Source organism: Hyperolius riggenbachi, chromosome 2 (genome assembly GCF_040937935.1).
Source record: "Hyperolius riggenbachi isolate aHypRig1 chromosome 2, aHypRig1.pri, whole genome shotgun sequence".
Lineage (NCBI taxonomy): Eukaryota > Metazoa > Chordata > Amphibia > Anura > Hyperoliidae > Hyperolius > Hyperolius riggenbachi.
In genome coordinates, this window is record NC_090647.1 from 64328793 (window position 1) to 64356336 (window position 27544).

Here is a 27544-nt window from a genome sequence, read left to right on the forward strand (position 1 = left end):
TGAGAGAACAAGCTCCAGAAGACAGAGCTCTCTGTGACTTTGAAAGTCATAGATCTCAATGGCTCTTTTGCATAGATAACAACTGGAGTTTCTTAACTCTTCCTGTACTGGAAACAATATTAGACTTATGTCTCTGCTCCAAATGTTTTATTTCTTAGCTATACTACACATACAAATCATTATATCATAATTTTTTTTCACTTCAGTGTCTCTTTAAACAAGTCTAGTGCAGTATCAGACAATGGTTCAGGTCTACTGGATCACACACACTCTCCACTTGTCGTATTTTAGGGCCTGTGTGAGTATTGCTGGGATTCCCGCACAGCTAACAAGCTAAAATATGCCAATTCTATTTCTTTCACTCATCGCTGCCCTCTCTGACAATTATGCCCAGATCTCCAGTGCCATTCAGCCGTGTCTTTCCTAATTTATGGAGAGAAGAAGGTCAGTAGCCATCCTTGCAGTCCATAAATACTGCATTTTGGTGGCAGTTTGTATGGCTTCTGTCTCCCCTCCGCAGAATAGTTAACAGCAGCCAGGAAATGCCCTGTTTGGGAAAACGCCGCACATATTGTAGATGCTTCAAAACCAGTTACACAATTTCGCCAGAAACGCTACAGTTTATGTTTTGTTACGAGGCCCAGCTGCAAATCTGTCATCTAGCCTGTATATTTATCATATAAGAGAAAGGAAAAATCAATATTTTCAATCAATATTTTGTATAGGAATTATGAGCGCCGGTTAGGTGCCAGGCGAGATTTGTGATGGAGGCAGCGTGAGGCGCAGAGGGGTTGACACGGCGTAAAAGGCAATAAAATATATGGGGCCCTTTTATACACCGAGCGGTTTAAAGGGAATACAAAGCGAAGGAGAACTTGTTTTCCTGTGAAGCAGTTTTATTGTATAACTTGCTTTGTACTTTAGCGATTCATCCTCCATATTGATTTTACGGGATAACTGTACTATCAACACATATTAGGCTTTTAAAAATAGGCAGTGCAACAGCTTTACAAACGAATAATAGCATGAGGTGGCCTTTTCTGCAGGAGCCCCGGTATGTGAGGCTTACAGCAGTCAGCTACCTCTTTTTATTAGATTCTGCCCCTGGCCACCAGAGGTCTCTGTTAGGAAAATAAATGTTGCCTCTTTGTTGTTCTGAATGTGAAGTGTGCATGCCAACAGCTACCTCTAGTGGTGGGCCAGAGAAAGGCACACCTGTGGTGAGTGACTGAAGAATGGTGTAAACAATCTGTACCTAATGGATATCAATATTTTCCACTACCAGTTTTATTTTCCTAGCAGTTGTGTACTACCGTATATTTTCCCTACTTCCTTGGAAATCAATACATCCCACTACTCGTTCCATTTTCCCTTCCTGTTATATACTTTATTATCCCGACTTCCTTGTAATCCTGGGTGAACATGGTCCTCTGCTCCTCACGTGGCATAATTTGTATTTGTTATGTATGCCTTTATTTCACCATCTTCATCCACTGTATATTGTTTAGCTTGGTGTGATAAAAATAAATGATAATAATAATAATAGTAGGAATGCTATTAAGAGATTACAAGTTAGGCAAAAAGCTCAAATGAATTTGCAGTTACAGATCCCAGTAAAACGAGACTAGGGATGATCAATGGGATGCAAATATTTCCAAGTTCCTGTAGTATTATGGAAATGTGTATGCAAATCTATGCAGCGTGAAAATGGAACAATCAAGTCCCACCCAGGTTTAAATTGATTGTTCCATTTTCAAGCCGCATATAGTTGCATAAAAATGTACATACTCCTGCATGAACTCGGAAATATTTGCATCTCAATAATCATCCCTAATTTCTTGTTTTACTGGGATTTGTAACTGCAGATTTATATGAGCTGTTTGCCAAAAGAGACTCAGCAACATGTAGGTTCAATCTCTCTGCAACATGTAGGTTCAATCTCTCTGCAACATGTAGGTTCAATCTCTCTGTCACATGGTTAAGTTCAGGCAAAGATGCTTTTACATTTCTACAAACACTATACAGTACTTTGGACAAAGTTTTTGGTCTATTGCTGGTGCTTTGTTATTTAAAGTGCAAAGTTGTTGGCAAAATTAAGCCCCACCCCCACCACCTTAACTCCCTAATCCTAACGGGTAAAACTGCTTTAATTATTTACTAACAATGTTTGAAAAATGTGAAGTATTAAATGTTTCTATGATCATTGTGAACTATTTTGAAAACTGCATTTTTTTTGCCCCCTGACTCTGCTGTGCTTGTTTTACTCCTGGGAACTTTCACTTACCTTTCTATGTTTAAAAGTTCAAAATGTAGACACTAATAATAATGTGCAAAAGAATACAAACTAAAAATAAAGCTGGCTAAAAAATGGAAAAATATAGTAAAACTGCAGAAACTTACTCTAAAGGTAAAAAATGTGAAGTTGAAGGGCTTGTTCATACTACAAGAGCTTTTTAAAGTGTAACTGTCGGGCATAAAATAAAAAAACAATTATTTATTTTTATCTGGTAAACAAGTAATAAAGATGCTGACCAGGCAATCCAAAAGTTAAAATCTTTATTACGTTTCTTGTTTATAAATTATCATTCCCCAGTTTACCTGACTCTTATTTGGTACATTGCCGCACAAAGGAAGTTGCAGGGCATGCTGGGTTGTCTTTTTTTGCTTCTTTATTTCCCCTCAGACTTAACTAATGTACAGAAGAAAAAAAGGACAACCCAGCATGCCCTGCAACTTTATATTTTGCAGCAACGTACCAAATAAGAGTCAGGTAAACTGGGGAATGATCATTTATAAACAAGAAATCGCCTTCCTCTGGATCGCCTTCCTCTGGATCAACAGGGATATGTGAGGGAGTAGGCTGGTGGTGTACTTTGTTCTCTGGTTGAACTCGATGGACGGATGTCTTTTTTCAACCAAAATAACTATGTAACTATGAAAAGTAATAGAGATTTTAACTTTTGGATTGCCTGATTAGCATCCTTATTACTTGTTTACCAGCTAAAAATAAAGAATTGATTTTTGACTTTATCCTCGACAGTTACACTTTAAGCTGATTTTGAAAAAAGTGATTTTGAAAAGCTCTTGCTAATGCAATGCTATGCAGGATTTTTACAAAATCACATGGCTCCAGTGTGATCACACACATAGGATAACATTAGCAAGAGCTTTTAAAACAACAAAGCGCCTAGAAAAGCTCTTGTAGTGTGAATAAGCCTGAAAAGTTGAAAAGAGTGCCCCCTGGAGGACACTTTATTTATTTATTGTATTTATAAAGCGCCGACATATTACGCATCGCTGGACATTAAGGTTACAGACAATATTTAGGGGTGACATACAGCAATATGACAATACGGCAATACATGCAAAACAGATCACGCGGCACAGTATGAAGTACAAGGTAATGGTTAGTCAGTCACTGGATGGGAGCATGGAGATTAGGCAAGTCGAGTTCACTCAAGAGTTCACTCAGATCCATAGGATGGGTGGACGGTAATGGAGGTGCGTGAACAGGTAGGAGACATAAGGAGGAGGACCCTGCCCGAAGGCTTACATTCTAGACGCATATATGTCAAACTCCGGCCTGTGGGCCAAATCTGGCCCCCAGAGCCATTAAATTTGGCCCTCAAGTGGTTCCCCTACTTTGCATTATGTTTGGCCCACTCTAGACCACCAGGGAAGCTATTTTCTGCATGAAGCCCTAGAACACCAGTAAAGCCATATGAAGGAGAAGGGGGGATCACATAACACTAGGGAACTGTATAGGGGAGGGTGGGGGTCTCTAGACACCAGGAACAGTACAACAGTTGGAGGGGGGGGGGCATTAGACACCTGGGAACTGTATAAGAGAAGAAGGAGGCCAGTAAACAGTGAGGTTGGCCCAATTTCGGCCCTCTTTGTATTTGAGTTTGACACTCTTGATCTGGAGGGAGAGGTGGGGACATGAAAGGTAGGGGACCAGAGTTCAGCTACGGGTCTAGAGCACTAGTGGGGGGTAGGCCAAAGTGAACAGATGCTTTCTATTCACTTGTTCAACCATTGGAAATAGTGCACTTTAACGCCTAGAGAAGTTGGGATAACATTTTTAACAACTTTTTTCTTTTTCAGATCCAGAACGCCAATGATGTCCTGATATCACCTCTTGAGAAGTTCCGTAAGGAGCAGATCGGGGCAGCTAAGGTATGTAGGTACTTATTTTTCCCTGCAGGGTAATGCTTTCTTCTGTGCTGAATGTGGAGTATTTCTAGATCTTGCTTCAGCATACAATTTCCCCCTCTTAATACAGAAGCAATTTACAAGAATAAGCTGTAAAAAGCAGTACATAGAATGCAGAGCAGCAGGGGTTAGGACAGTGGGTAATGCAATATAAATTATTCCTCTGTGTTAGTATAAGCTAGGCATATATCCAAAAAACGCTAGCTTGTGGCACACTGATAACTATTTATCTTAGAAAGTCTTATACTGCAACTGCCAAGATAGAGACAGAGATAAAGCTATAACTCATGGGCCTTCCCAGCATACATTTATAACATGATGATTTCTAGGTAAAAATAACCAAAATACTTCAGCAGACAGTATTCTTGTATATAATGTAAACAATACATGTACTGGAGTTGGTAATCCAGCAGCAAGGGAGACAGTCATCTCTCCTCTGGGTTTTTTCTTTAAGGGATTTCACCACAATATCAGCCATACAGACCCCCCCTCGAAATAAGGCAAACATTTCTAAAGGGAAAGGGGTTATCAACAACTGATTGGGATAAAGTACAATCCTTGGTTACAGTACCTCTTTAACTTTGAGCACCAATTTAGTGTATGTGGCTTGAGATGTAAAGATATAATTGGTCGTCTGTTGACTGTTATTAAAGAATATCAGAAACACACAATCACACAAGAAGACATGAGACCGATCCATCCGTCTGGCGACTTAATGTACAAGTATTTAGCAATAACGATCCACGGTATATACAGTAGCTGTCTTTTAAAAGTATGAAGATCAAATAAGCTCTGTTAATGAGCCTGATGTGAGAATAGCATTTTCTATAAAGGTGATTCATAGGCTTAAGCCACATTTATAATTAAGCTAATTTGACGTGTCGTTAGAGATCAAAAGGAATCGACGTTGTAAGATCAACTTTACGAGCCAGCTTTTCCTGTCCAATTATTGTTAGCGGCTATATATACATTATGTACTGTGACCGGGAGGGCAGAGACATGTGGTTGTATAGACTGTATGGGTGAGATGCACTACATGGCTAAAAATGCATTCATGTTAAAAGGGTGCCTGGAAATTTGGCCGCAGGGTGAAGCCAAAAAATGGTGATTGCAGATTTCCTGGCGGCGTAGATTACTATTCCCCCTCTGGGCCGCCATGGACTCAGGGGTAAGATGCATTTCAGCTGCCAGCTATTTCTGAATAGTAAATTGCCAATTACCCTCTGAGTGCCGCTGTAGCCGTAATTCATATTACGGTCTATGGCACGCCCAAATGCCCGGTGCCCATTCTACCTGTCTCGCTAAAAATAACCTGTGTGCGCTCCACCAACTATTAGGCCTGTCTCCACTCGTCAGTTTTCCTTTCTGCATGGGAAAAATGCATTCAAGTGTGACCTAGCCCATTGATTAACACTGGCTACAGTTTTCCTGTGCAAAAAGTGGAGACAGGCCCTCTTGTTTCTGCCATACATGGTGGCTGGGGCACTATAAACCACATTTCCATTACCGGTATATTTGCAAGCGTTCATGCATGTCTTTGTAGCCAATTTGTGTGTCTGTTGAGGAAATTTAGAAAAACCACATGGGGACCACATTTGCATACGTTAAGTGCCCTTTAATGCAGGGTTGTGAAGGGGCAGTCGAGGAGTTTGAGCAATTTTGGGTACCAGGAGTCGGAGTTGGAGTCAGTGATTTCATAAACTGAGGAGTCGGATGAGTTTTGTACCAACTCAACAGCTTTGGTAAGTTTTAGACTAAGGAGTCGGAGTCAGGGAGTCAGAGCAATGTTGGGTACCTGGAGTCGGAGTCTGTGATTTCATAAACTGAGGAGTCAGAGTTGGTGTCGGATGCTTTTTGTACCGACTCCACAGTCCTGCTTTAATGCACACAAAAGAGAAGCATTTCAGCACTCCGATGACTAAATCGTGATTCGTTTTAGAAGATGTAAAAATAAGTCACTGAATTCTTCGCTCTACAAAATCCTAGATAAAACTGTTAATTCATCTCTGAGCTGATAAAAAGGCTGCAGAGTTGAATAGGAATTACAGGAAACCCCCCTCCTCCCCCCAGGGGATTCAAGGGCAGGAATAGAGAGTAAACATGTGTAAAATAAACATTGCAGGAGAAGAGAGGGGCAGCAGTGAGTAAAGTATAGAGTAAGTCCCCAATACATGGTGGACACAAATAGACTATTTTAACCACTTCACCACTGAGGGGTTTTACCCCCTGAGCACCAGAGCAATTTTCACCTTTCAGCGCTCCTTCCATTCATTCGTCTATAACTTTATCATTACTTATCGCAATGAAATGAACTATATCTTGTTTTTTCCGCCACCAATTAGGCTTTCTTTAGGTGGGACATTATGTCAAGAATTATTTTTTTCTAAATGTGTTTTAATGGGAAAATAGGAAAAATGTGGGGAAAAAAATAATTATTTTTCAGTTTTCGGCCATTATAGTTTTTAAATAATGCATGCTACTGTAATTAAAACCCATGAAATTTATTTGCCCTTTTGTCCCGGTTATAAAACCATTTAAATTATGTCCCTATCACAATGTTTGGCGCCAATATTTTATTTGGAAATAAAGGTGCATTTTTTTCAGTTTTGCGTCCATCCCTAATTACAAGCCCATAGTTTATAAAGTAACAGTGTTATACCCTCTTGACATAAATATTTAAAAAGTTCAGTCCCTAAGGTAACTATTTATGTATTTTTTTTAATTGTAAATTTTAGAATTTTTTTTTAATTACAAAAAAAAAAAAATGGGGAGTGTGGGAGGTAATGAGTTAATTTTTTGTGTAAAAATCATTTATTTGTATATGAAAAATTGTGTAGGGTGTAGTTTACTATTTGGCCACAAGATGGCCACAGTAACTTTTTGTTTTAATGCGACCTCCAAGCTTCCTTCCGGAAGCTTAGAGGAAGTATAAGGAGGCTGGACACGTGAGTTTTTTCTCACAATGATCGCGCTGCCCATAGGAGAGCAGCGGATCATTGTGGGGCTTATATCAACGAATGGGAATGGATTTTCCCGTTCATTGATCTCCGGGCGAGCGGGCGGCGGCGTGTTTACTAGCGGCGGGCGGCGTGTTTACAAGCGGGAGCGCGGACAGCGTCGGGAACGCGGAAAGTACGGATTTCTCCGTCCCTGGGGGTTAAAGGATGGAAAAAGGGACGGAGAAATTCGTACGGGCGGGGGTAAAGTGGTTAATAAACAAGAGAGATAAACAAACAAAATGAGTGGATTTAATGTACAATAGAACTGTTTACATTAACCACTTTGCATTTTTTTTTACATTTTAGCTATGTCCCTATTTAATCAGCAATAACTTTATCCCTACTTACGACACTTGAATTAAATATATATTGTTTTTTACAAGACTCTCATTGTATAGAATTTTTCCCTTGAACAATTTTGTTTTCAATGCATTTTAATGGAAAAATTTTTAAATTATGATTTGAGAAAATAAAAGTATTTTTAATAGTAAAAATCAATTTTATTGGTTCAGGGAACATATTTCCTCCAGGACCATCAGGTGCAAGTGCACTTTCTTTCCCCAGGCAGTCCTCCTACTGAACTCTAACTCCTGCCAGGCCACAACACTTTAGCCCTTGAGAAGCAAATCTGCGACCGGCACCTGGTCTGTATCTGCTGCACACTCTGAACCATGAACTGTATAATGGAACTGTTGCCCACCCTGAACTTTGATTCACGGATTATATCTGTTGCCCACCCTGAACCATGAACTGTATCAGGCATCACAGACAGTATCTGTTGCTCACTCTGAACCATGAACTCATATGCAGACCACTCCCTACACCCTAAATTGACTCACGGATCTGTATATTGTATGTCTTACATTGTATATTGTACAGTATTGTATATATTGTCTGTACCATGTATATTTTCATTTACTTTCATGTCTACTATGCCTTGTCTGGTCCTGTCTCTGCCAATGCCATGTGCACCACATTCAATTCCGGGTACGTTATCTGGCGTACTTGGCGAAATAAAGATGATTCTGATATTCCCTTTCAACAATTAGTGCTGCATCAGATAGTGCCAGAGGTGTGCACAGGAGCAAGCCCATTTGTGCACAGCTAGGCTTATTATTTTTATTATTATTATTATTTAGTATTTATATAGCGCCGACATATTACGCAGCACTGTACAGTGTATATATATATATATATATATCTTGTCACATTTGTGCACAGCTAGGCTTCTGCTACAAGACGTCTTCATGGCTTAGATGAAGACACAGAGGACGTAGATATACTGTAGTGGTGGATAAAGTGGTTAAAGGAGAAGTGTAGTGAGAGGTATATGGAGGTTGCCATATTGATTTCCTTTTAAGCAATACCAGTTACCTGGCAGCCCTGCTGAGCTATCTGCCTGCAGCATCACACCAGAAACAAGCATGCAGCTAATCTTGTCAGATCTGACAATAATGTCAGAAACCCCTGATCTGCTGCATGCTTGTTCAGGGTCTATGGCTAAAAGTTTTAGAGGCAGAGCATCAGCAGGATAGCCAGGCAACTGGTATTGCTTAAAAGAAAATCAATATGGCAGCCTCTATATACCTCTCACTACAGTTCTCTTTTAAAGATATCATGGATGAAAATGGATAGTGTATTTTTTTTATTTTTTCACTTATTTTCCCTTTAAAATGCACAGAAAATAAAGTAATTACAAAAAAAAAAATCAACCACAAAAAGCCTAATTTCTCCTGAAAAAAAACAATATGTAGATCATTTAGGTGTAATAAGTAGCAATAACGTTATACCAAAGTAATCAAAGCTGCGCTGAGCTGTGTAAAACAACCTCATTAGCGCAGTGGTTATTTTTGGTATAGAAATATATATAAAAATTAAAAAAAAACCCTGCCTAATGATTATGAGGTATACAGACAATCACTAACCATGCGATACATACATCATAGGCACCTGGCACTGAAAAGAAGATAATTTGAAAAAAAAACATAACAATAGAAGATGAAAAAAGATAAAAAATAAGTAGGAATCTTCCAGAACCTGATCTCATTACTGAATTATTAGATGATATTTTCACATCTGCTCCTGAAGATAGAATTTTAGGCATGTTGTAACTCTTATGTTATGAAATACTCCCCCCAGTTCTCCAGATTTAGTAAATCAACTCCTCATATGTGTAAAAAGAATTGATCCTTGATGGTTATCCGTAACCTCCAAGTATCTGTGGAATGAGAGAGACCAGGAGATATATGTAAGGACACACGTGTAAGTAATATACAGAGGAACCTTGGTTTGCGAGCATAATTCATTCCAGAAACCTGCTTGTAATACAAAGCACTCTTCTATCAAAGCCCAGTTGATTCGTTCTACAATCAAATAACCATTATAGTAAAATAGTATTAAATAAAAATGTAAACAAGACTTTCCCTATAACTAACAGAATCATTGCCATATGTTGGCACTGCCCAAGTGTGTGTGCGCGTGTGTGTGCGTGTGTGTGTGCGTGTGTGTGTGTGTGTGTGTGTGTGTGTGTGTGTGTGTGTGTGTGTGTGTGTGCGTGTGCGTGCGTGTGTGTGTGTGTGTATGGTGTATGTGTGTGTGTGTGTGTGCGTGTGTGTGTGTGTTGTGACTTTGCACAGTCTCTACACTCAGATTTAGTACAATTAAAGTGGACCCAAATTAAAAATACAAGATTTCAGAAATAGTATAATAATAAATGGCAGCCTTTTTTCAGCTGCATGATGACAAATATAAAATATTTTACATTCATTGGAGGAACCCCTCCCTTCCTTTCAAATTTCCGGGATTTTTCCGGCAAACTGGTGGAGTAGATGGTGTCCGGCAATGGAGGAATTGCTAATGGCTGCCACCTGTATAACCCTAGTTATGAAAAGAGAAGGGTGAAAAGCATGCACTGAAATGATCATAGGTTTGAAGGAGTGTTTATTTATCTTTGTATGTGTCAGAGTGCTGCAACTAAATATTTTGAATTAAAAAAATGTTTGGTTTGGGTCCGCTTTAAGTATAATCCTGCAGCGCCAAATGGAGAAGAACTATGGGCTCAGTTGTGAAGACATCACGCATGTATACCTTTTTTTTCCTTGTATACCAAGACGTTCCTTGTATATCAAGTAAAAATGTCACCATTTTTTGTTGTTGCTTGTATTGCAAAGCGCTCTTAAACCAAGTTACTCTCAATCCAAGGTTTTACTGTATTCACAAGGGTGGGTTGAAAAAATCTGCAACAACTGTCTCAGCCTGCAGGAATGTAACCGTCCCTGCTTGGTGTCCCAGGTCTGCTGGTGCAGATGCTGGTCGATCGCTCTCCTGGATGAGTACTGAGGACGCCAAGGTCATAGTTACATAGTTTGGTTGAAAAAAGTAATCCGTCCATCAAGTCCAACCAGAAAAAAAAAATAATAATAAATACATTAAAAAATCACCATCCTGAACCTGCACATATGCTATTTGATGGGAAGGCAAAAAACCTTACAAGGCTTGGGCCAATTAGCCATAAAAGGGAAAATTCCTTCCTGACTCCAGATGGCAGTCAGACAAATCCCTGAATCAACTTTCGGGAATTACCTAATAATTGTAGCTGTAGATGCCCTTCAATGCAAGGAAAGCATCCAATCCCTCTGTAAATGCAGATATAGAGTTTGCCATAACTTCTTCCTGAGGTAAGATGTTGCAGATTTTAACCACTCTTACTAGGAAGAACCCCGTTCTAAATAGAAGGCAAATTTTGTGTCCTCCAGACGCAAATCATGTCCCCTTGTCTGTCATACAAACCTAGGGCCAAAAAACTCATCTGCCAAGCTTTTGGATTGCCCTCTGATGTAATTATACATGTTAATCAGGTCACCTCTCAGTCGCATTTTTTTCAAATCTAAATAAGCCCAGTTTGTCCATCCTTTCTTGGTAAGTGAGATCTTCCATCCCTCTGATTAATTTAGTTCCTCGCATTTATACCTGTTTCAGAAGGTCATTGTCCTTTTATAGAGTGTGGTGCCCAAAACTGTATCCCATACTCCAGATGTGGCCACACAAGTGATTTGCTAGTATACTAGCATCTCCAGATATTATTTCCCTATTTATGAGAATTTTATTTTTGCTTTAGCTACTGCTGCTTGGCATTGTATATGGTTGCCTAACTTGTTATCAACAAGTATTGCTAAGTCCTTCTCTGATGTTCCCTGCTGTATGCCATTTATTTTATATGATGATCGACCATTGGTATGTCCAAGGTGCATGGCTTTACATTTATGAATATTACCTTTAAAGGTCCTTGAGACTATGAACCCCTTGGGTATGGGCTATACTAGAAACACTGGTGGAGGCGCCATTGATGATACACTACTACAAAATATTATGTAAGTACGAAGTGTAACATCTTATCTTATCAGAAGGACAAACCATTAAAAAATAGTTGTTTGTTCACGCACAACAGACAACACGTTTCACAGGTCTTGGCCCGCTTCCTCAGGTCAATACAGGTGCCTGGAAAAATGTTGTTGGGGCCTAAAAGTGAAGGTGCCTGCTCTCGTGAAACGCGTCGATTGTGCATGAATAAATATATCTTTTCCATTTTTAATGGTTTGTCCTTGAGAAGGTAAGATGTTACACTTCTCATTTACATAATATTTCATAGTAGTACTATATCATCAAGGGCGCCTCCACCAGTATTTCTTGGATATTCCTCATATGTGTGGCTGGAAAGAAAGGGGGGAAATATCCAGAATTCCAGGTGAGTCTGTTTGTTAGCGCGGCTCAGCGTTTTGCTCTGTGATGGAGGTAATGCAGCAGAACGCATTTATAAATGGTCTTTATCCAGAAATGATAAAGGCTATTTGGACGTTCCCAGTCATCGGGCCCCTTCCTGTACTGCTATTTAATGTAGAGGTGAAACAATTATGTGATGGATGCAATTGTGGAGTCTACAGTAAGCAGTTTAATCATCGGGCTTTGTCCCCGGAGGAATGTGCGGCTCAGCAGCGATGTGGGAAATGTATATGTGTACGGCTGCAAATATCCATCTTCCGCTATTGTCTTGTTTGATAGAACAGCAACATTTGTAAAGTGCTTTTCTCCCATAGGACTGGAAGCACTTGCGGAATGAGAGTCACATCTGTCTGTCTGCAAGACAAAGCAACTGTCCTGGAGAAATAACACTTACTTTCTCTTGTGCCGGAATCAGTCATCACCTAATGACATGTTACCCTTCCTCTGCAGGTTTCCAACAGACGCTATCGTACAGAGGAACCACCACACAACATATAGTAGAATGCAGTCAATAATTCAGGATACGCACTTTTAGGCCTTGTTCACAATGCGTGTTGCATTGTCACATTGCAGATGTTGATGTAACGGAAACTGGTGTTGCGATCATAAATAAGCACAAATAAGCTCTATGTGAACTAAGGTATAGAAGCATCAATGAACATAAGCAAGCTAAGCTAAACTATTAACCTGCTGGGCGTTCTGATTCTGCGCAGCCACAGGGCTGTGCATGGTTTTTTATACCTAATTTTTTTTTAATCATGTAGCTAGCCTAGCGCTAGCTACATGATACCCCCCTCCCTGCCGAATCCCTCCCACCCTTCTGATCGCCGCCGGCGCCTATGCCCGTCAGGAAATCCCGTTCTGAACGGTATTTCCTTGAGGGCTTTCCCCATCGCCATGGTGACGAACGGAATGACGTCATCGACGTCGTGACGTCATAGGGAGTCCCGATTCACCCCTCAGCGCAGCCTGCCACTGATTGGCCAGGCTACGCACGGGGTCGGGGGGGGCCCTATTACGCGGCGGGTAGCGGCGGATCGGCGGCAATCGGAGACTTTGCTAGCTGCGTGTTTAAAAAAAAAATATTCAAATCGGCCCAGCAGGGCCTGAGCGGTGGTCTCCGGTGTCTCTGGACGAGCCTAGCTTGTCCAGAACGCTATGGAGGTTAATCACATCCCACTGCAGGTGGGCTGTTGGTGGATTATAGGTGTCAATCATATTAGGAGCTTTCTATTGACTTCCATGATTCTATGATTGATAGCCTATAGACTGCGCAGGTCCAGAATCACAGACTAAACTTGGAGATCCGTTGAATTGTTCCCTGATTTTCATGGAAACAATGTTGTTCTGCATGCTGTGCCAGCCCTAAAATGTTTATGAGTTCTGGCGACAACAGGACTGAACAATTTGCTAGATAAGAACTTACCTGACCTTACCTGACCTTCTACAAGCAAGATATTTTATTAGTATAATGTTCGCTAATCGCTAGAATATGCCTTAAGGGCAAACTCTGAATATAGTCTTCTGCTGAAACTTTGATTCTAAATGAATGAGGGTTTTACATTGCAAGAAGCTCACACATTCTTACAGTGTTATGTTTAGGTAATGACAGATATGGGGGGAAGGCCCCTGAGAGATTTAGTTTGGACTGATGTGAAGGTAGTGACATGTATGACATGAAGGCCTCTAGAAATAGGGATCTGGTTGAGGACTGACATGAAGATGGTGGCATGTATGGCATGTAGGATACAGAAGCAGGGATTTGGTTGTAGATTGTTATGTTTTATTTAGGTAGGGACAGGTGTGGCCTGAAGGCCCCTAGCAGCAGGGATTTAGTTGTAGACTGTCATGAAGGTAGCGGCTGATATGGCATATGGGATACTGAAGCAGGGATTTGGTTGTGGACTGTCATGATGTTGTGGACTGTCATGAAGGTAGTGACAGATATGGCGTGTTGGATAATGAAGTAGGGTCTTCGTTGGAAACTGTTGTGTTAAGTTTTTGGTAGTGGCAAGTGTGAAGTAAAGGCCCCCATAATCATGGAATTGGTAGTGGATTGACGTGAAGGTGGTGGAAGGTATGGTTGCTGTATGTCACTCCTAAATATTGCCTGTAACCTTAAAGGGAACCAGAGACGAATAACTATACAAGATTTATATATACCTAGGGCTTCCTCCAGCCCCATCCGCACGGAACGCTCCCACGCCGCCATCCTCAGCCTTCTCTGTCTTCTTTACCGGGTCCCGTAAATTCCACCAGGCGTGGCCAGTTTTACACATGTGCCTGCGCAGTACGGAGGGAGCGCTCTGCGCTTGCTTAGACTGGTTGGCCCCGACTGGAGAAAGTTAAAGGACCGGTAAAGAAGGCGGAGAAGGCTGAGGACGGCGGCGTGGGAGCAATCCGTGCGGATGGGACTGGAGGAAGCCCCAGGTATCGTATGTATACATTTTTGTATATTATTCCTCTCTGGTATACTTTAACTAATGAATACAATAAATAATTTAATCCATATGCAAATGAGGGAGGTTCAAAGAGGGTCGGCACTACACACGGCTAATTCTGGGTGGGTCGGCAAGATACCCCTTGAAAGACAATCCCACGGTGGTAAACTGCGTGCTCAGGATATGTACATGAGATAATCTTGTAGCCTTAAGGAAGAAAGGAGAAACATCCGGCACTGCAGTAAACGTATTGTGCTTTTATTTTGTTCAGACTGTGATCATAAAGATGCATACAATGTACTTGTCAGCAAATATCTAATTAGTGGAACAGCCTCAGAAGAAGCACCGCCGTGCGAAACGGCCGTTAGGCTGCCCGATTTGCACCCTGCACCCGCTGCCACACACCCACGGTAGGACTGTATCGTTTGCCATTTATTTGCTGACAAGTACATTGTATGCATCTTTATGATCACAGTCTGAACAAAATAAAAGCACAATACGTTTACTGCAGTGCCGGATGTTTCTCCTTTCTTCCTTAAGCCTACAATAAATAATTAAATATGGTGTGTAGGACACAGAAGCAGGGGTTTGGTTTTGGACTGTACTGTTATATTTGGGTAATGGCAGGTATGGCATGAAGGCTCCGAGATGCAGGGGTTTGGTTGTGGACTATTCTGTGTAGGTAGTAGCAGGTATTTGGTTGTAGACAGTTGTGTGTTAAGTTTTTGGTAGTGACAAGTGTGGCGTAAAGTACCTCGTATTGGTTGTGGATTGACGTGAAGGTAGTGGAAGGTATGGTAGGACACAGAAGTAGACAAGACAAGACAAATAACATTTATATCGCGCTTTTCTCCTGGCGGACTCAAAGCGCCAGAGCAGCAGCCACTAGGGCGCGCTCTATAGGCAGTAGCAGTGTTAGGGAGACTTGCCAGAGGTCTCCTGCTGAATAGGTGCAGGCTTACTGAACAGGCAGAGCCGAGATTTGAACTAGGGTGGCCATCCGTCCGGATTTAGGCCGGACAGTCCGGTTTTTGGACTGCTTGTCCTCCGTCCGGCGCAAGGCAAGGGAGGACAGCCAGATGTCCTCCTTTTTGGGCTGTGTGGAGGGAGAGAGCGCAGAGAAGAGGGAGCTGTGGGCACAGTGGGAAAGGGGGGACATATCCCCCCCCTCTCCTCACCTTTGGGCTCCCCCTTCCTCGCTCTACCCTCTAGAACTAAAGTTTTGGGGTGACTGGCATCGGGCGGGACTTACCTCTGCCTCGCTCCAAGCGCTGCATAGTGACGTCCGGTTCATGAGTTATTTCAGCCTGTTCTTTCCTGTGAGTGTAATGATCCGACTCATCCACTGAGCCGAATCAGTTCAGTGGATGAGACAGGAACTGCAGCTGAACACAGTGTGCAGCTGCAGTTCCTGTCTCATCCACTGAACTGATTCGTTCAGTGGATGAGTCGCATCACAGGAAAGAACAGGCTCAAATGACTCATGAACCGGACATCACTACTGCTTCGCCGTGGAAGGAGGCAGGTAAGTCTCACCCGCTGCCAGCCACCCCAAAACTTTAGTTCTAGATGGGAGAGAGAGGAAGGAAAGGTGAGGAAAGGGGGGGGGGGGGGGGAGGGGAGATGTCCCCCCTTTCACACTGCTGTACCTACCGCTCTCCCTTTACTGAGCTCGCCCCTCCTGCCGGGGGACACCTGGCTAACTATTCTGGGGACACCTATAGACCTGGCTACATATACTTGGGACACCCATAGCCCTGGCTAAATATACTGGGGACACCTATAGACCTAGCTATCTATACTGGGGACACTATACACCTGGCTATCTGTACTGGAGACACCTATACACTTGGCTAACTATTCTGGGGGAACCTGAAGACCTGGCTACATATACTGGGGACACCTATAGACCTGCCTAACTATTCTGGGGCCACCTAAAAACCTGGCCATCTGTACCGGAGACATCTATAGACCTGGCTAACTACTCTGGGGACACCCAAAGACCTGGCTACCTATTCTGGGGACATTATACACCTGGCTACCTATTCTGGGGACAACTATACTCATGACTACTTATACTGGGGACACCTATAGACCTGGCTACCTATGCTGGGGGTACCTATTTTGGGGTAACTGCTGTCAGATTGTCTGTATTTATGGGAAACCGCTGCCATATTATGTATGTTAGGGGCACGGCTGCTGCCAGATTTCGCGTATTTTGGGGAACTGCTGCCAGATTGTGTATGTTTGGGGGACCACTGCTGCCAGATTACATGTATTTTGGGTGTTATGTTTATTTTGGGTGATCTGCTACCAGGTTTCGCGTATTTTGGGGAACTGGTTCCAGATTATGTGTATGTTGGGGGGAACTGCTGCTGCCACATTGTGTATTTTGGGGGAACCACTGCCATATTATTTGTATTTTGCAGCAACTTCTACCAGATTACGCGTATTTTTGGTGAAATGCTGTCAGATTACATCTATTTTGGGGGGGCTACACTACTTCCCCGGCAGACAATTTACACCACTGCTAAGGTCATGTATATTTGGCCCCACCCATGACCACGCCCACGTTATGCTGGGCCACACCCACTTTTGGCACGCTCAGTACGATGTCCTCCTTTTCAGGGTGTGATGTCCTCCTTTTTGGGGTTCTGCAAGTGGCCACCCTAATTTGAACTCTGGTCCCCTGTGTCAGAGGCAGAGCCCTTAACCATTACACCATCCAGCCACCGCTGGAGAAGCAGAGTTTTGATTGCAGCTTAAACTTCTATGAACCCACTTGCCCTACCAGTGTAGCTAAAAACCAGGCCTTGTTTTTGTACTTTTACTTTTTTAGCAATCTCGTCTGGCATCAGTAGAAGTCTGCAGCTGGCTGGATAAACTTTTAAATGATGGGAAGAATGTCATGTAATCATTTTTGGGGGTTTACTGCAGATGCAGACAGTCTGCTTCCTTTCTGGACTTGTGGAGCAAAGCATGCTGGAACCAGCTCAGCAGTTGCTGGGGGGGACACAGTCTGAAGCCTGATTTATTGGACCCGGGGCACAGGAAAATGGCCACCAGAAGGATTTCTTGGAATTCTGGGAGCTCCAGTGGGATCAGTCTGGTAGAAGGTTTCCTTATTTGGTCAGTGCAGCTTGTGGCCCACAGCTGGTGTTATTGATGAGCTCATCTCTGCGTAGGCCAGAACTCCTGTGTTTCTTTTTATCCCATTCCTGCCTGTTAAACATTATTTCTTTCAAGTGCCCCTTGACCTTGACTGACATTCAGCATAGATCAAAGGAAACAGAGGCCCATTTAGACACCACTGAAAAGGAGAGGGGGAAAAAATCAGCTTTTTTTTTTTTTTTTTTTAAACATGGGATAGTTTGCGGCTTTGCACAATGATGGGTTCTTTACATTCCTTCGTAGCAAATTGTGTTTCACAATGTTTGCTTGTCAAAGAAAATGAAAGTTAATCATCAGTTATGAGGATTTTTTTTTATTAGGTGCTTTTGAATTGGTAGGCAAGTTCTGGTAAAATTCCTTCTTCTTTTTTTTTTTAATACGCATTTCTCCTAAAATAAGACAGTGTCTTATATTCATTTTTGCACCAAATGCTGTGCAAGGGCTTATTTTCAGGGGATGTCATATATTTCTATGAACACAAGTTCCTGTGCTGTGTGTCCTCCTGCCTTGGAGGATAAGAAAATGTAGTTCCTAGTATACACCTCAGTGGGAGTGTCTGAAGACTCTGGGAGGAGGGCAGCTAATGAATACACAATGAGCAAGAGAAGGGAGGGGGGGAAAACAAGAGTCAGGGAGGATATGATGTCAGCATTAGCTTAGAATAGGATTTTCAGCTTTTTATAAATTTTTATAAATTTTATAAAATTCACAGGAATCATTACGTGGATAGCACAATAAATCTGTTATGCAAGTAGAAGTAGTATTTATCTACTTATATATGTATTTTTTATTTCTAGAAAAACAAAAGTTTGCTTTCCTAAAACAGAAAGAATTTGCGATAATTCAGGTTGGAGTGAGCTCGAGATGTCTCCCAGGCACCACTGCTGAATATATGCAAATTAACCATTGTACCCTTAGAAGCTAAACACACCTCCAGGATTGGAGGGGAGGGAAAAATGAAGGACAGGGGGGGGGGGGGGGGGGGACTGGTATGGGTGGACAAACAGAGACACCGTGGGGATAGAGAGGCACAGACTAACCAGCAAGCTCATGGTGACCCAGAACTCATTGGGGTGTGTAAGGGACTACAATTAGGTTAGCATGGATGTCACTTGTTCTTTAACCTCCTTGCCGGTTATCCCGAACTCAGTTCGGGGTAACCTGCGCAGGAGGATTTCTCAGGCCCCGCTGGGCCGATTTGCATAATTTTTTTTTTCCTACACGCAGCTAGCACTTTGCTAGCTGTGTGTAGTACGCGATCGCCGCCGCTCGCCACCGATTCGCTGCTACCCGCCGCGCCGAGCCGCCCCCCCCCCCCGCCCCAGACCCCTGCGCAGCCTGGCCAATCAGTGCCAGGCAGCGCTAAGGGGCGGATCGGGATTCCCTTTGACGTCACGACGTCCATGACGTCGGTGACGACATCCCGCCCGGTCGCCATGGCGACCGGGGAAGCCCTGCAGGAAATCCCGTTCTCAGCGGGATTTCCTGCATACTCTGATCGCCGAAGGCGATCGGAGTGGGTGGGGGGATGCCGCCGCTCAGCGGCTATCATGTAACGAGCCCTGGGCTCGCTACATGATTTTAAAAAAAAATAAATTAAAAAAAAGTGCAGCGCTGCCTCCTTGCCTAATTTTTTATAACGGCAAGGAGGTTAAAGGGCAACTATCGTAAAAACATTGTAAGATTTAAAATGCATACATCTAGAATGTACATTTCCCCCATAGTAAAATGCACAGTCAGTTATTATTGTTTTTCCTATATTGCTGTCGCAGTAGATAGTAAAAATCTGGCAGTTTTGACAGGTTTTGGATTAGTCCATCTTTTCTCAGGTATTTATTTACAAATGCCCTAACTCAGTGATCTGCAAACTTGGCTCTCCAGCTGTTAAGGAACTACAAGCCCACAATGCATTGCAGGAGTCTGACAGTCACAGTCATGATCCATTAAGGCAAATGCATTGTGGGACTTGTAGTTCCTTAATAGCTGGAGAGCCAAGTTTGCAGATGACTGGTGTAACTGAATGACCGTTGCTTCGTCCCACTGCCAGTGCAGCGAGAAGGGAGGCCGGCTACCATCTTTGTATAGATTCTTTCTAGGGATTGCTTATGAAAAGAATAAGGTAAGTTTCACAATGTATATTGGCGTTAGCGGTGCCATGCATTGCTCCCGCTGCACCGCATCGCCACAAAACAGGCCTTCAGGGAACACCGCATTAGTATGTGGTGTTCCCGGTCTGGCATACGGCCAAGCAGTAAGTAACACGCGCTTGCGGTCACTTCCTGCTTCCTGCTTTGGGTAAAAATATGCTTCCACTCACCATAGATTAAAATGACTTCCGGGCCGACGCAGATTGCCGCAGGAACCATGCGGTATGTACGTATACCCTAGCGTTAATTTGGGCACTTCCGCCGCAGTGTGCCGCAACGCGGGTAGTATGAACTTCCTATAGACTTTCATTAGGCTGCGGTAGCAGTGCGTCAATCTGACGTACCACACCGGTGTGAAAGGGTCCTAAAGGTAATTCGGAGACTCCCCCATGAGGAGGTCCAAAATCTGTCAGATCTGTAAGCTTTTTAGGCTGCGTCCACACTAGGTCCGGAAACGTATCCGTGGCTGCGTTTTTCAAACCTGATGAAAAACGGAGTCCCGGATACTAATGTTTAAAATAGCAGCCAGCCTCACCCAAGTAAAAAACGGATCCGTCTGCGTTTGCGGGGATCCGTTTTCAAAACCTGAACGGAAGGTCCGGACCTGCTGCATTTTCACGCAACGGATCAGGACCACGGATACACGCAGGGGTAGTGAAAGCAATGAGAAAACGCATCTCCAGCTCCACAGGCAAAAAACGGATGTGAAAACGGATAGCCTGAGCTTTATGATTGGCCCAAAAAATCCTCCCACTCCTTCCTAATGATAGAGACATTTTCTGTCAGGGAAAAACCTGAACGGAAACTGATGCAAAACTGATGCACTTTCATCAGTTTGCAGTACGGTGGGTACTTCCCCTGATCCGGACTGCAGTGTCCGTCCTGCAACCGGGTCTAGTGTGGACCAAGCCTTACTATCTACTGTCAGCGTCAGCAACATAGAAAAAAAGAAAATATAGTGCATTTTACTCTAGGAGAAGTGTACATTTTATGTAAATGCATTTTTATTTTACAATTTTTCATGATAGTTGTCCTTTAAGGTATTAAATGGCAACTGAAGTGAGAGAGAAGTGAAGGCTGCCATATTTATTTACTATTCAGCAATACCGGTAGCCTGGCTATCCTGCTGATCCTCTGCCTCTAATACTTTTAGCCATAGACCATTATTGTTAGATCTGACAAGATTAGCTGCATGCTTGTTTCTGGTGTGATTCAGACACTGTTGTAGCCAAATTGATCATCAGGACAGCCAAAAAGGAGATAAATATGGCAGCCACCATATCACTCTCACTTTAGTTCCCCTTTAAGGCCCCGTTCACACTTGCGTTTTGGCAAGTAAACGGACCGGATCCTGATCGGATCCTGACCTGATCCTGATCAGAACCGTACGGTTCTGATCCAGATCCGGTCCGTTTGTATCAGGCATGCATCAGGCTGCCATCCGGATCCGTGGGCAAAAAATAGTTAAATATAAATAAAAAAATGTTGGGGTCAGCAGAAGGTGCACCTGGTGCACGTGTAGAATCAGGTTCCTCCGCTGTAGGCCTCACCTCCACCTCCGACATTCTGCCAAACAGCTCCAGCACGTCTGTCACTGCTGCTCCACTCCAGACATGCTTGGCCCATGTGTCCCCATCCGAAATGGCCGCTTGGATACGCATAGGAAGTGGGGTAGAACGTCAGGTTTTTGTAGGCAGTGTGTTCTGTGCCTTCCGTTACCCATTGGTTTCTGTGTTCCTGATGGTGCTGTCAGGCTCAGGTCAGGCTCTGGTCAGGATGCGTGGGCCGGAGATCCGGACACAAAAAATAGCGCATGTTGGAAAAGAGTCCGGAGTCCGGATCCGGTCCGGCTCCGTACTGTACGGAATGTACGTATGTGAACGTCTGCATAGCCTTTGCATTGCTATGCGGAACGTACGTTCCATTTGTATAGTATGCGGTCCGGATCAGATCCGGAAAATCCGGATAGCGAACACTAATGTGAACCGGGCCTAAGTGAAATTCCGGTAAAACTTAAATAAAGCTTTATGTAGACATAAGTAAGGCCTCTTTCACATGGACAGCCTCCCATCTTCTGGCCACTGAGTGCCTTTTAGATGCAGTGTGATGTGGCGGAACGGCAGTGTTTGTAACCCCTCGCGAGTCAATGCGTTGATATGTGTCGCAGTTACATGGCAGCAAAAAATGATATCATACTGTACTCTGTTTCCCCGGAAAAAAGATATGCCCTGAAAATGTTGAAGTTTTGAGTTTTACTCAAAATATAAGCCCTACCCCGAAAGTAAGCCCTAGCCGCAGTTATGTATCCCTGCCTCCGTTATTGGGCCAATCACTGCACTTGCTGCTACCCATCGAATGCAGTGATTAGTCCAATAACGGAGCCATGATAACGCCCATGAGACCATTGGCTCGAATAGAAACATCCATTGCCGTACTTCTCCCCCATAGGCTGAAGCTGCACTAGGGACACAGTGCGGCATGGAGATAGGGGACATCGGAGGACATGGGGACAGTGCAACAAGGAGGATGTAGCAGAAGGAGGACACAGGTACAGTGGAAAACAAGGGGGACTTATGGGGACAGCAGAAGACACGGGGGGTACACATGGGAGACAATGGAGGACAGGGGATAAAGGTGGGAAGCAGGAAATTTGGGCGCATGAGGCAGGTGGACAAAAAGGGCGCCGCCATTTACTCCCATAATAAATATCGTTTAATCGGCGCCCAACAGGAAAAAAGGGCGCCGGAGAAAAATAACGTTTTAAAAGCGGCGCCCGGAGACTTTTAATGTTTTATAACTGCTTCTCATGATTACACATTATTTAATGATTTATAAATTTTAAAACATTACTTTTAAACGAAAAACCGTACAATATTTTTTTTTTTTTACATTTTTAAACGAAAAACCGCACCATATTTTTTTAAAACGTTATTAATGCTTATCACAGGGGGGTCTTAGGTTTAGGCACCAACAGGGGGGTCTTAGGTTTAGGCACCAACAGGGGGTCTTAGGTTTAGGCACCACCAGGGGGGTCTTAGGTTTAGGCACCAACAGGGGGGTCTTAGGGTTAGGCACCACCAGGGGGGTCTTAGGTTTAGGCACCAACAGGGGGGTCTTAGGTTTAGGCACCAACAGGGGGGTCTAGGGGTTAGGGATAGGTACAGGGAGGGTTCTGTGTGAGAGTAGGGTTAGGTATAGCTTTAGTAAAATTCTTATTAATGTTTTATAAAACGTTATTATAAATTTCAATTTTTAAACAGGGAAGATTAACGTTTTTAAAATTGCCGATTTTATACACATTATTTAATGATTTATAACTTTATAAAACATTATTTTTAAACAAAATATAACACAAATTTTTTTTAAACGTTATTCATGATTATCTTTTAAAACCCTGCGCCCTTTTTTCCCGGCGCCCTTTTTTAACGTACGCATAAAGGTGAACACAGGGACAGAGGGGGACACTATGAGAACACAGGGACAGAGGGGGACACTATGAGAATACAGGGACAGAGGACAAGTGGATCCAGAAGAGGAAGAGGTGGCGCAGTGGGGAAGGCAGGAGTAATATGACATCCCCTGAAATCAAGCTCTAGCTCGTCTTTTGGAGCAAAAATTAATATAAGACACTGTCTTATTTTTGGGGAAACACGGTATATGAGCACGGCTGAGTAGCAGCAAGAGCCTGGCCGGTGTACGGTAGCAGCCGACCGGCGACGAATCCTACGCCCATGTGAAAGATGCCTAATGCTATGTTCGATGTGCACGAGTGCAATTTAGCGAACGTGTCTTTCACAACACGCTGTGCGCAATGAGTTGCACTATAAAGTGGATGCCAGCGGCAACAATAAAAGTTGATGAGAGACCACATACGTCATCTGTAAAAATGTTCCCAGACAGGTTACATCACAGCGAAAGGGAACGCATGCTGTACTGTGAAGGGGAACATCAAAGTTTGTGGACTTTCGTGTTACCATGGAGATCGCACACCATGTGTGGTGCATCAAGGCTGACAGCACAGCACATGATGAGAGCGCGCCCTAAGCTGATGACAGCATGCTGTTTCTGGCAGTTGGACTCTGTCAAGCTGTGCAGCATACTAGTCTTCACCTCACCACATGTTCTTATGTAGCAAAGAGACGCTGAACGAGGAACCAATAGAGCGCATTGAAAGTTTATGGGGGACATTTATCAAGTGTCTGAGACAAAATATTAGTAGGTTTTAAAATCCGTGCAGAACTGTCTTAGACATCCTAAGAAATCATTAAATAGTGCAGATTATTTCTTACACTGTTAGGAATGGGAGTAGTTAGGAAGGTCTCTCAGGCAGTGCAGTGTGTGAGGGAAATTACTGTTGCTGACCTCACCAATAGGGATGGCCCTGCCTAGGAGAACTCATAGAGAAACATGTGATCAGTTTGATCAGCTGATAGATTTTTAAGATTCTGATTTGTTGTGATGACTTCCTGGTTTAGCACATGATCATGACCAGCAAAAAGAGAGCCTTAAAAATATGTCAGCTGATCAGACTGATCACATGCTTTTCCATGAGTTTTCCTAAGCAGGGCCATCCCTAGCCACCAACACATCTGCTGTCAGCAGGCTCTGAGTGAGGGGGAGGAGCCCTTCACAAATCATGTGCAGCCTGCACTATCTGGAGAACTGCTATGAAGCACTTCTTAATCTGCAGCAGTTTAGGGATGGATTTGCACTTTTCTTAAAGGGAACCAGAGTCGAGGCACCCTAATGTATTTTACCATATATATCAGTAGGAACAGTAGATAAAACACCTACCCTGCTTTCTGTTTCATTCTGCACTGCACAGCTTGCTTCTAATCAGCCCTGATAAAATCCCCGACTGAGCATTCAGTCTGGCTTTGTTCAGGAATATTTATAGCTCAGTCTGTGTTCTCTAGTGTTTTTTCAAGTCCAAGCCTGCCCCCTTCTGGCTCTGCTCAGGAATCATTATAGCTGAGTCATAGCAAAGCCAGACTGAATGCTCAGTCTGGATTTTATCAGGTCTGATTAGAAGCAAGCTGTGCGTGCAGAATGAGACAGAAAGCATGGTAGGTGTTTTCTCTAATGTTCCCACTGATCTATATGGTAAAATACATGAGGGTGCTTCGTCTTTGGTTCACTTTAACTGTAGTGCAGCTCTAGAAATCCACGCTAAACTGCTGCTATTACGTAGGATTTAAGAAGTTTCTTACTATCATGCAGAACTGTTCATCTGCTGGTTAGAACAGTTTTAGAAGAAAAAACTGTCGGTAATGCTTTAATATATCTGGCCCTATGTGTATCTGGTAAGTTATAGTGGACCCAAACCCAGGACTTCCTCTCTGCTCTAAAAGATGCAGGTCTGTGCTACTGCGCAGGTGCAGAGAGGCCACACTTTGGGGGTCCCATTACTTGTTCGGCTTGGCTGCGGAGGATGGGGGGAGCCTCTTGAGGGTCCAGAGGCTTCCGCCTTACCGAGGTAAATATTAAAGTATGCGGGACCTGAACTCCGAACTTCATCTCTGCTCTAAAAGATAAGCAACAGCATAATAACCTTTAAAGAAAAAAACATTTCCATGTCACAGCTGGTACACATAAATCTGCAGTGTGTCTGCTTCCTGCTTTCATGGAAGCAGACTAGGTTACAATTCTGAATATATAAAGTCAGCGCAGGTCTATAGTAATACAGCTTTCGTCATTTTCTGGCATACAGGATCTTTGAACAAACAGGTAAAGAAGCAGGCTTACCAGATTCCAACAACCTACATTATAAGGTTGTAAACGAGTTTGATAGATGGTCCGCAGAACTTTTAAATGGTGTCGTTTCACCAGCGATGTTGCACACTACAGATTCCTCCGGAATATATTAGATATCCTGAGGTTGCAGAGACTCGCCAAAGGGGAGTCCAGTAAGATAGGGACATGAAAGAGATGTACGGCACATCTAAGTGTAAACCGTCTTTATTACATAACAAGTAAAACAATTTAAAAACAAGGATAAAAGAAAAATTGACATACGGGGCCCGTGCACTGGGAACCCCAAAAAAGTACCGCGCATAAAATGGTCAATAGAAGATCTCAAATAAAATGGTGCCGCCTGTCGCCTTCCCAGGGAACAGGGTTACATACATTTCTCTATGTTTTCCTTCTGTCCTGTGCAAGAGTACAGGTCCACTTTAAAGAGAAACCGTAACCAAGAATTGAACTTTATCCCAATCAGTAGCTGATACCCCCTTTCCCATGAGAAATCTATTCCTTTTCTCAAACGGATCATCAGGGGGCTCTGTATGGCTGATGTTGTGGTGAAACCCCTCCCACAGTGTGATGTCAGGACCAGGGTGCTGACAGTTTCCTGTCTGTGAACCTCATTGCATTATGAGAAATAGATGTTTACAGCTGTTTCCAACTGCCAAAAAAGCAAGCAGCATCTCCTTCCACTGACATCACCTGCCGGCAGTAAAAATATCACCATGTGATAAATGTCAGAATGTACATCAGGGAGAGGAAAGATTTTACAATGGGCAAACACTGACTAAATTATTTATACATAATAATTGTAAAAATGAAGCACTTTATTACATTATTTTCACTAGAGTTCCTCTTTAAAGTGAACCTTAAGCCAGAAAAAAAAATGAGTTTTACTCACCTGGGGCTTCTACCAGCCCCCTGCAGCAGTCCGGTGCCCTCGCAGCCACTCACTAATCCTCTGGTCCCCCGCTGCCAGCTAGTTTCGTTTTTGCCGACAGGCCCGTCAGGACTGGCCACGCGTATCTTTTGCCGCATTCCCGACTGTAATTAGCGCTGCTGCGGGCCGCAACGCGTACAAAAATACGCGTTGTCGCATATCTATGCGTTCGTAAAGCGGCAACGCGTATTTTTGTACGCGTTATGGCCCGCAATAGCGCTAATTACAGTCGGGAATGCGGAAAAAGCTACGCATGGCCAGTCCTGACGGGCCTGTCGGCAAAAACGCAACGCGTACAAAAATACGCGTTGTCGCATATCTATGCGTTCGTAAAGCGGCAACGCGTATTTTTGTACGCGTTATGGCCCGCAATAGCGCTAATTACAGTCGGGAATGCAGAAAAAGCTACGCATGGCCAGTCCTGACGGGCCTGTCGGCAAAAACGAAACTAACTGGCAACGGGGGAGCAGAGGATTAGTGAGTGGCTGCGAGGGCACAGGACTGCTGCAGGGGGCTGGTAGAAGTCCCAGGTGAGTAAAACTCATTTTTTTTTCTGGCTTAAGTGTCTCTTTAAGTAACAGCTTCACTATAGATCATGAGCTTTGAAGAAAGTCAGAAGTCGTTTACCCTAAAGATAAAGAGTATTTCTGCTCTCTTTGCCATACTTTGCTACACTGAACTGAACATGACCTGCTGTAATCATGCCGGTTTAGTATCATGATACTTATAAGATGAGAATCAAAGCTAGATAATAATATGAAACTGGGATTACTCATGAAACCGGTATAAGGCAGCTTGGTGTTATCTCAGCTTAATAAATAATCCGTAAAGTATTAAATGTAATGAGGCCTTTGCAATACTCTATTATCCGCTATGGGGCAAAATCTCATCCTCAGCCTTTCCATTAGACGCTTTATGATATGAAATAATTGAATAACACAGAACATATAATTCAAATGACTCAAGTAAAGGTCGACAATAATGATTAAATGAATGTTTAGATTGAACACTAATAACTGAATTCAGTTCACTTTGGTATAAATACGATTTGCCCTATTTTCTTAAAGCAGCAGGGACAGCCATACTATGCCAGGAAAAAAAAAACACTTA

General features: G+C 43.1%; 1 protein-coding gene across 2 annotated transcripts in view; it reads left to right on the forward strand.

Moving 5' to 3' along the window:
• The window catches only part of ARHGAP42 (Rho GTPase activating protein 42), a 426935-nt gene that overhangs the window by 246421 nt on the left and 152970 nt on the right, over positions 1–27544 (forward strand). For both annotated transcript variants that reach the window (XM_068266846.1, XM_068266847.1), the window contains exon 4: positions 4108–4179. In XM_068266846.1, the coding sequence (XP_068122947.1) occupies positions 4108–4179 (72 nt within the window). The remainder of the gene's footprint in view (positions 1–4107; positions 4180–27544) is intronic.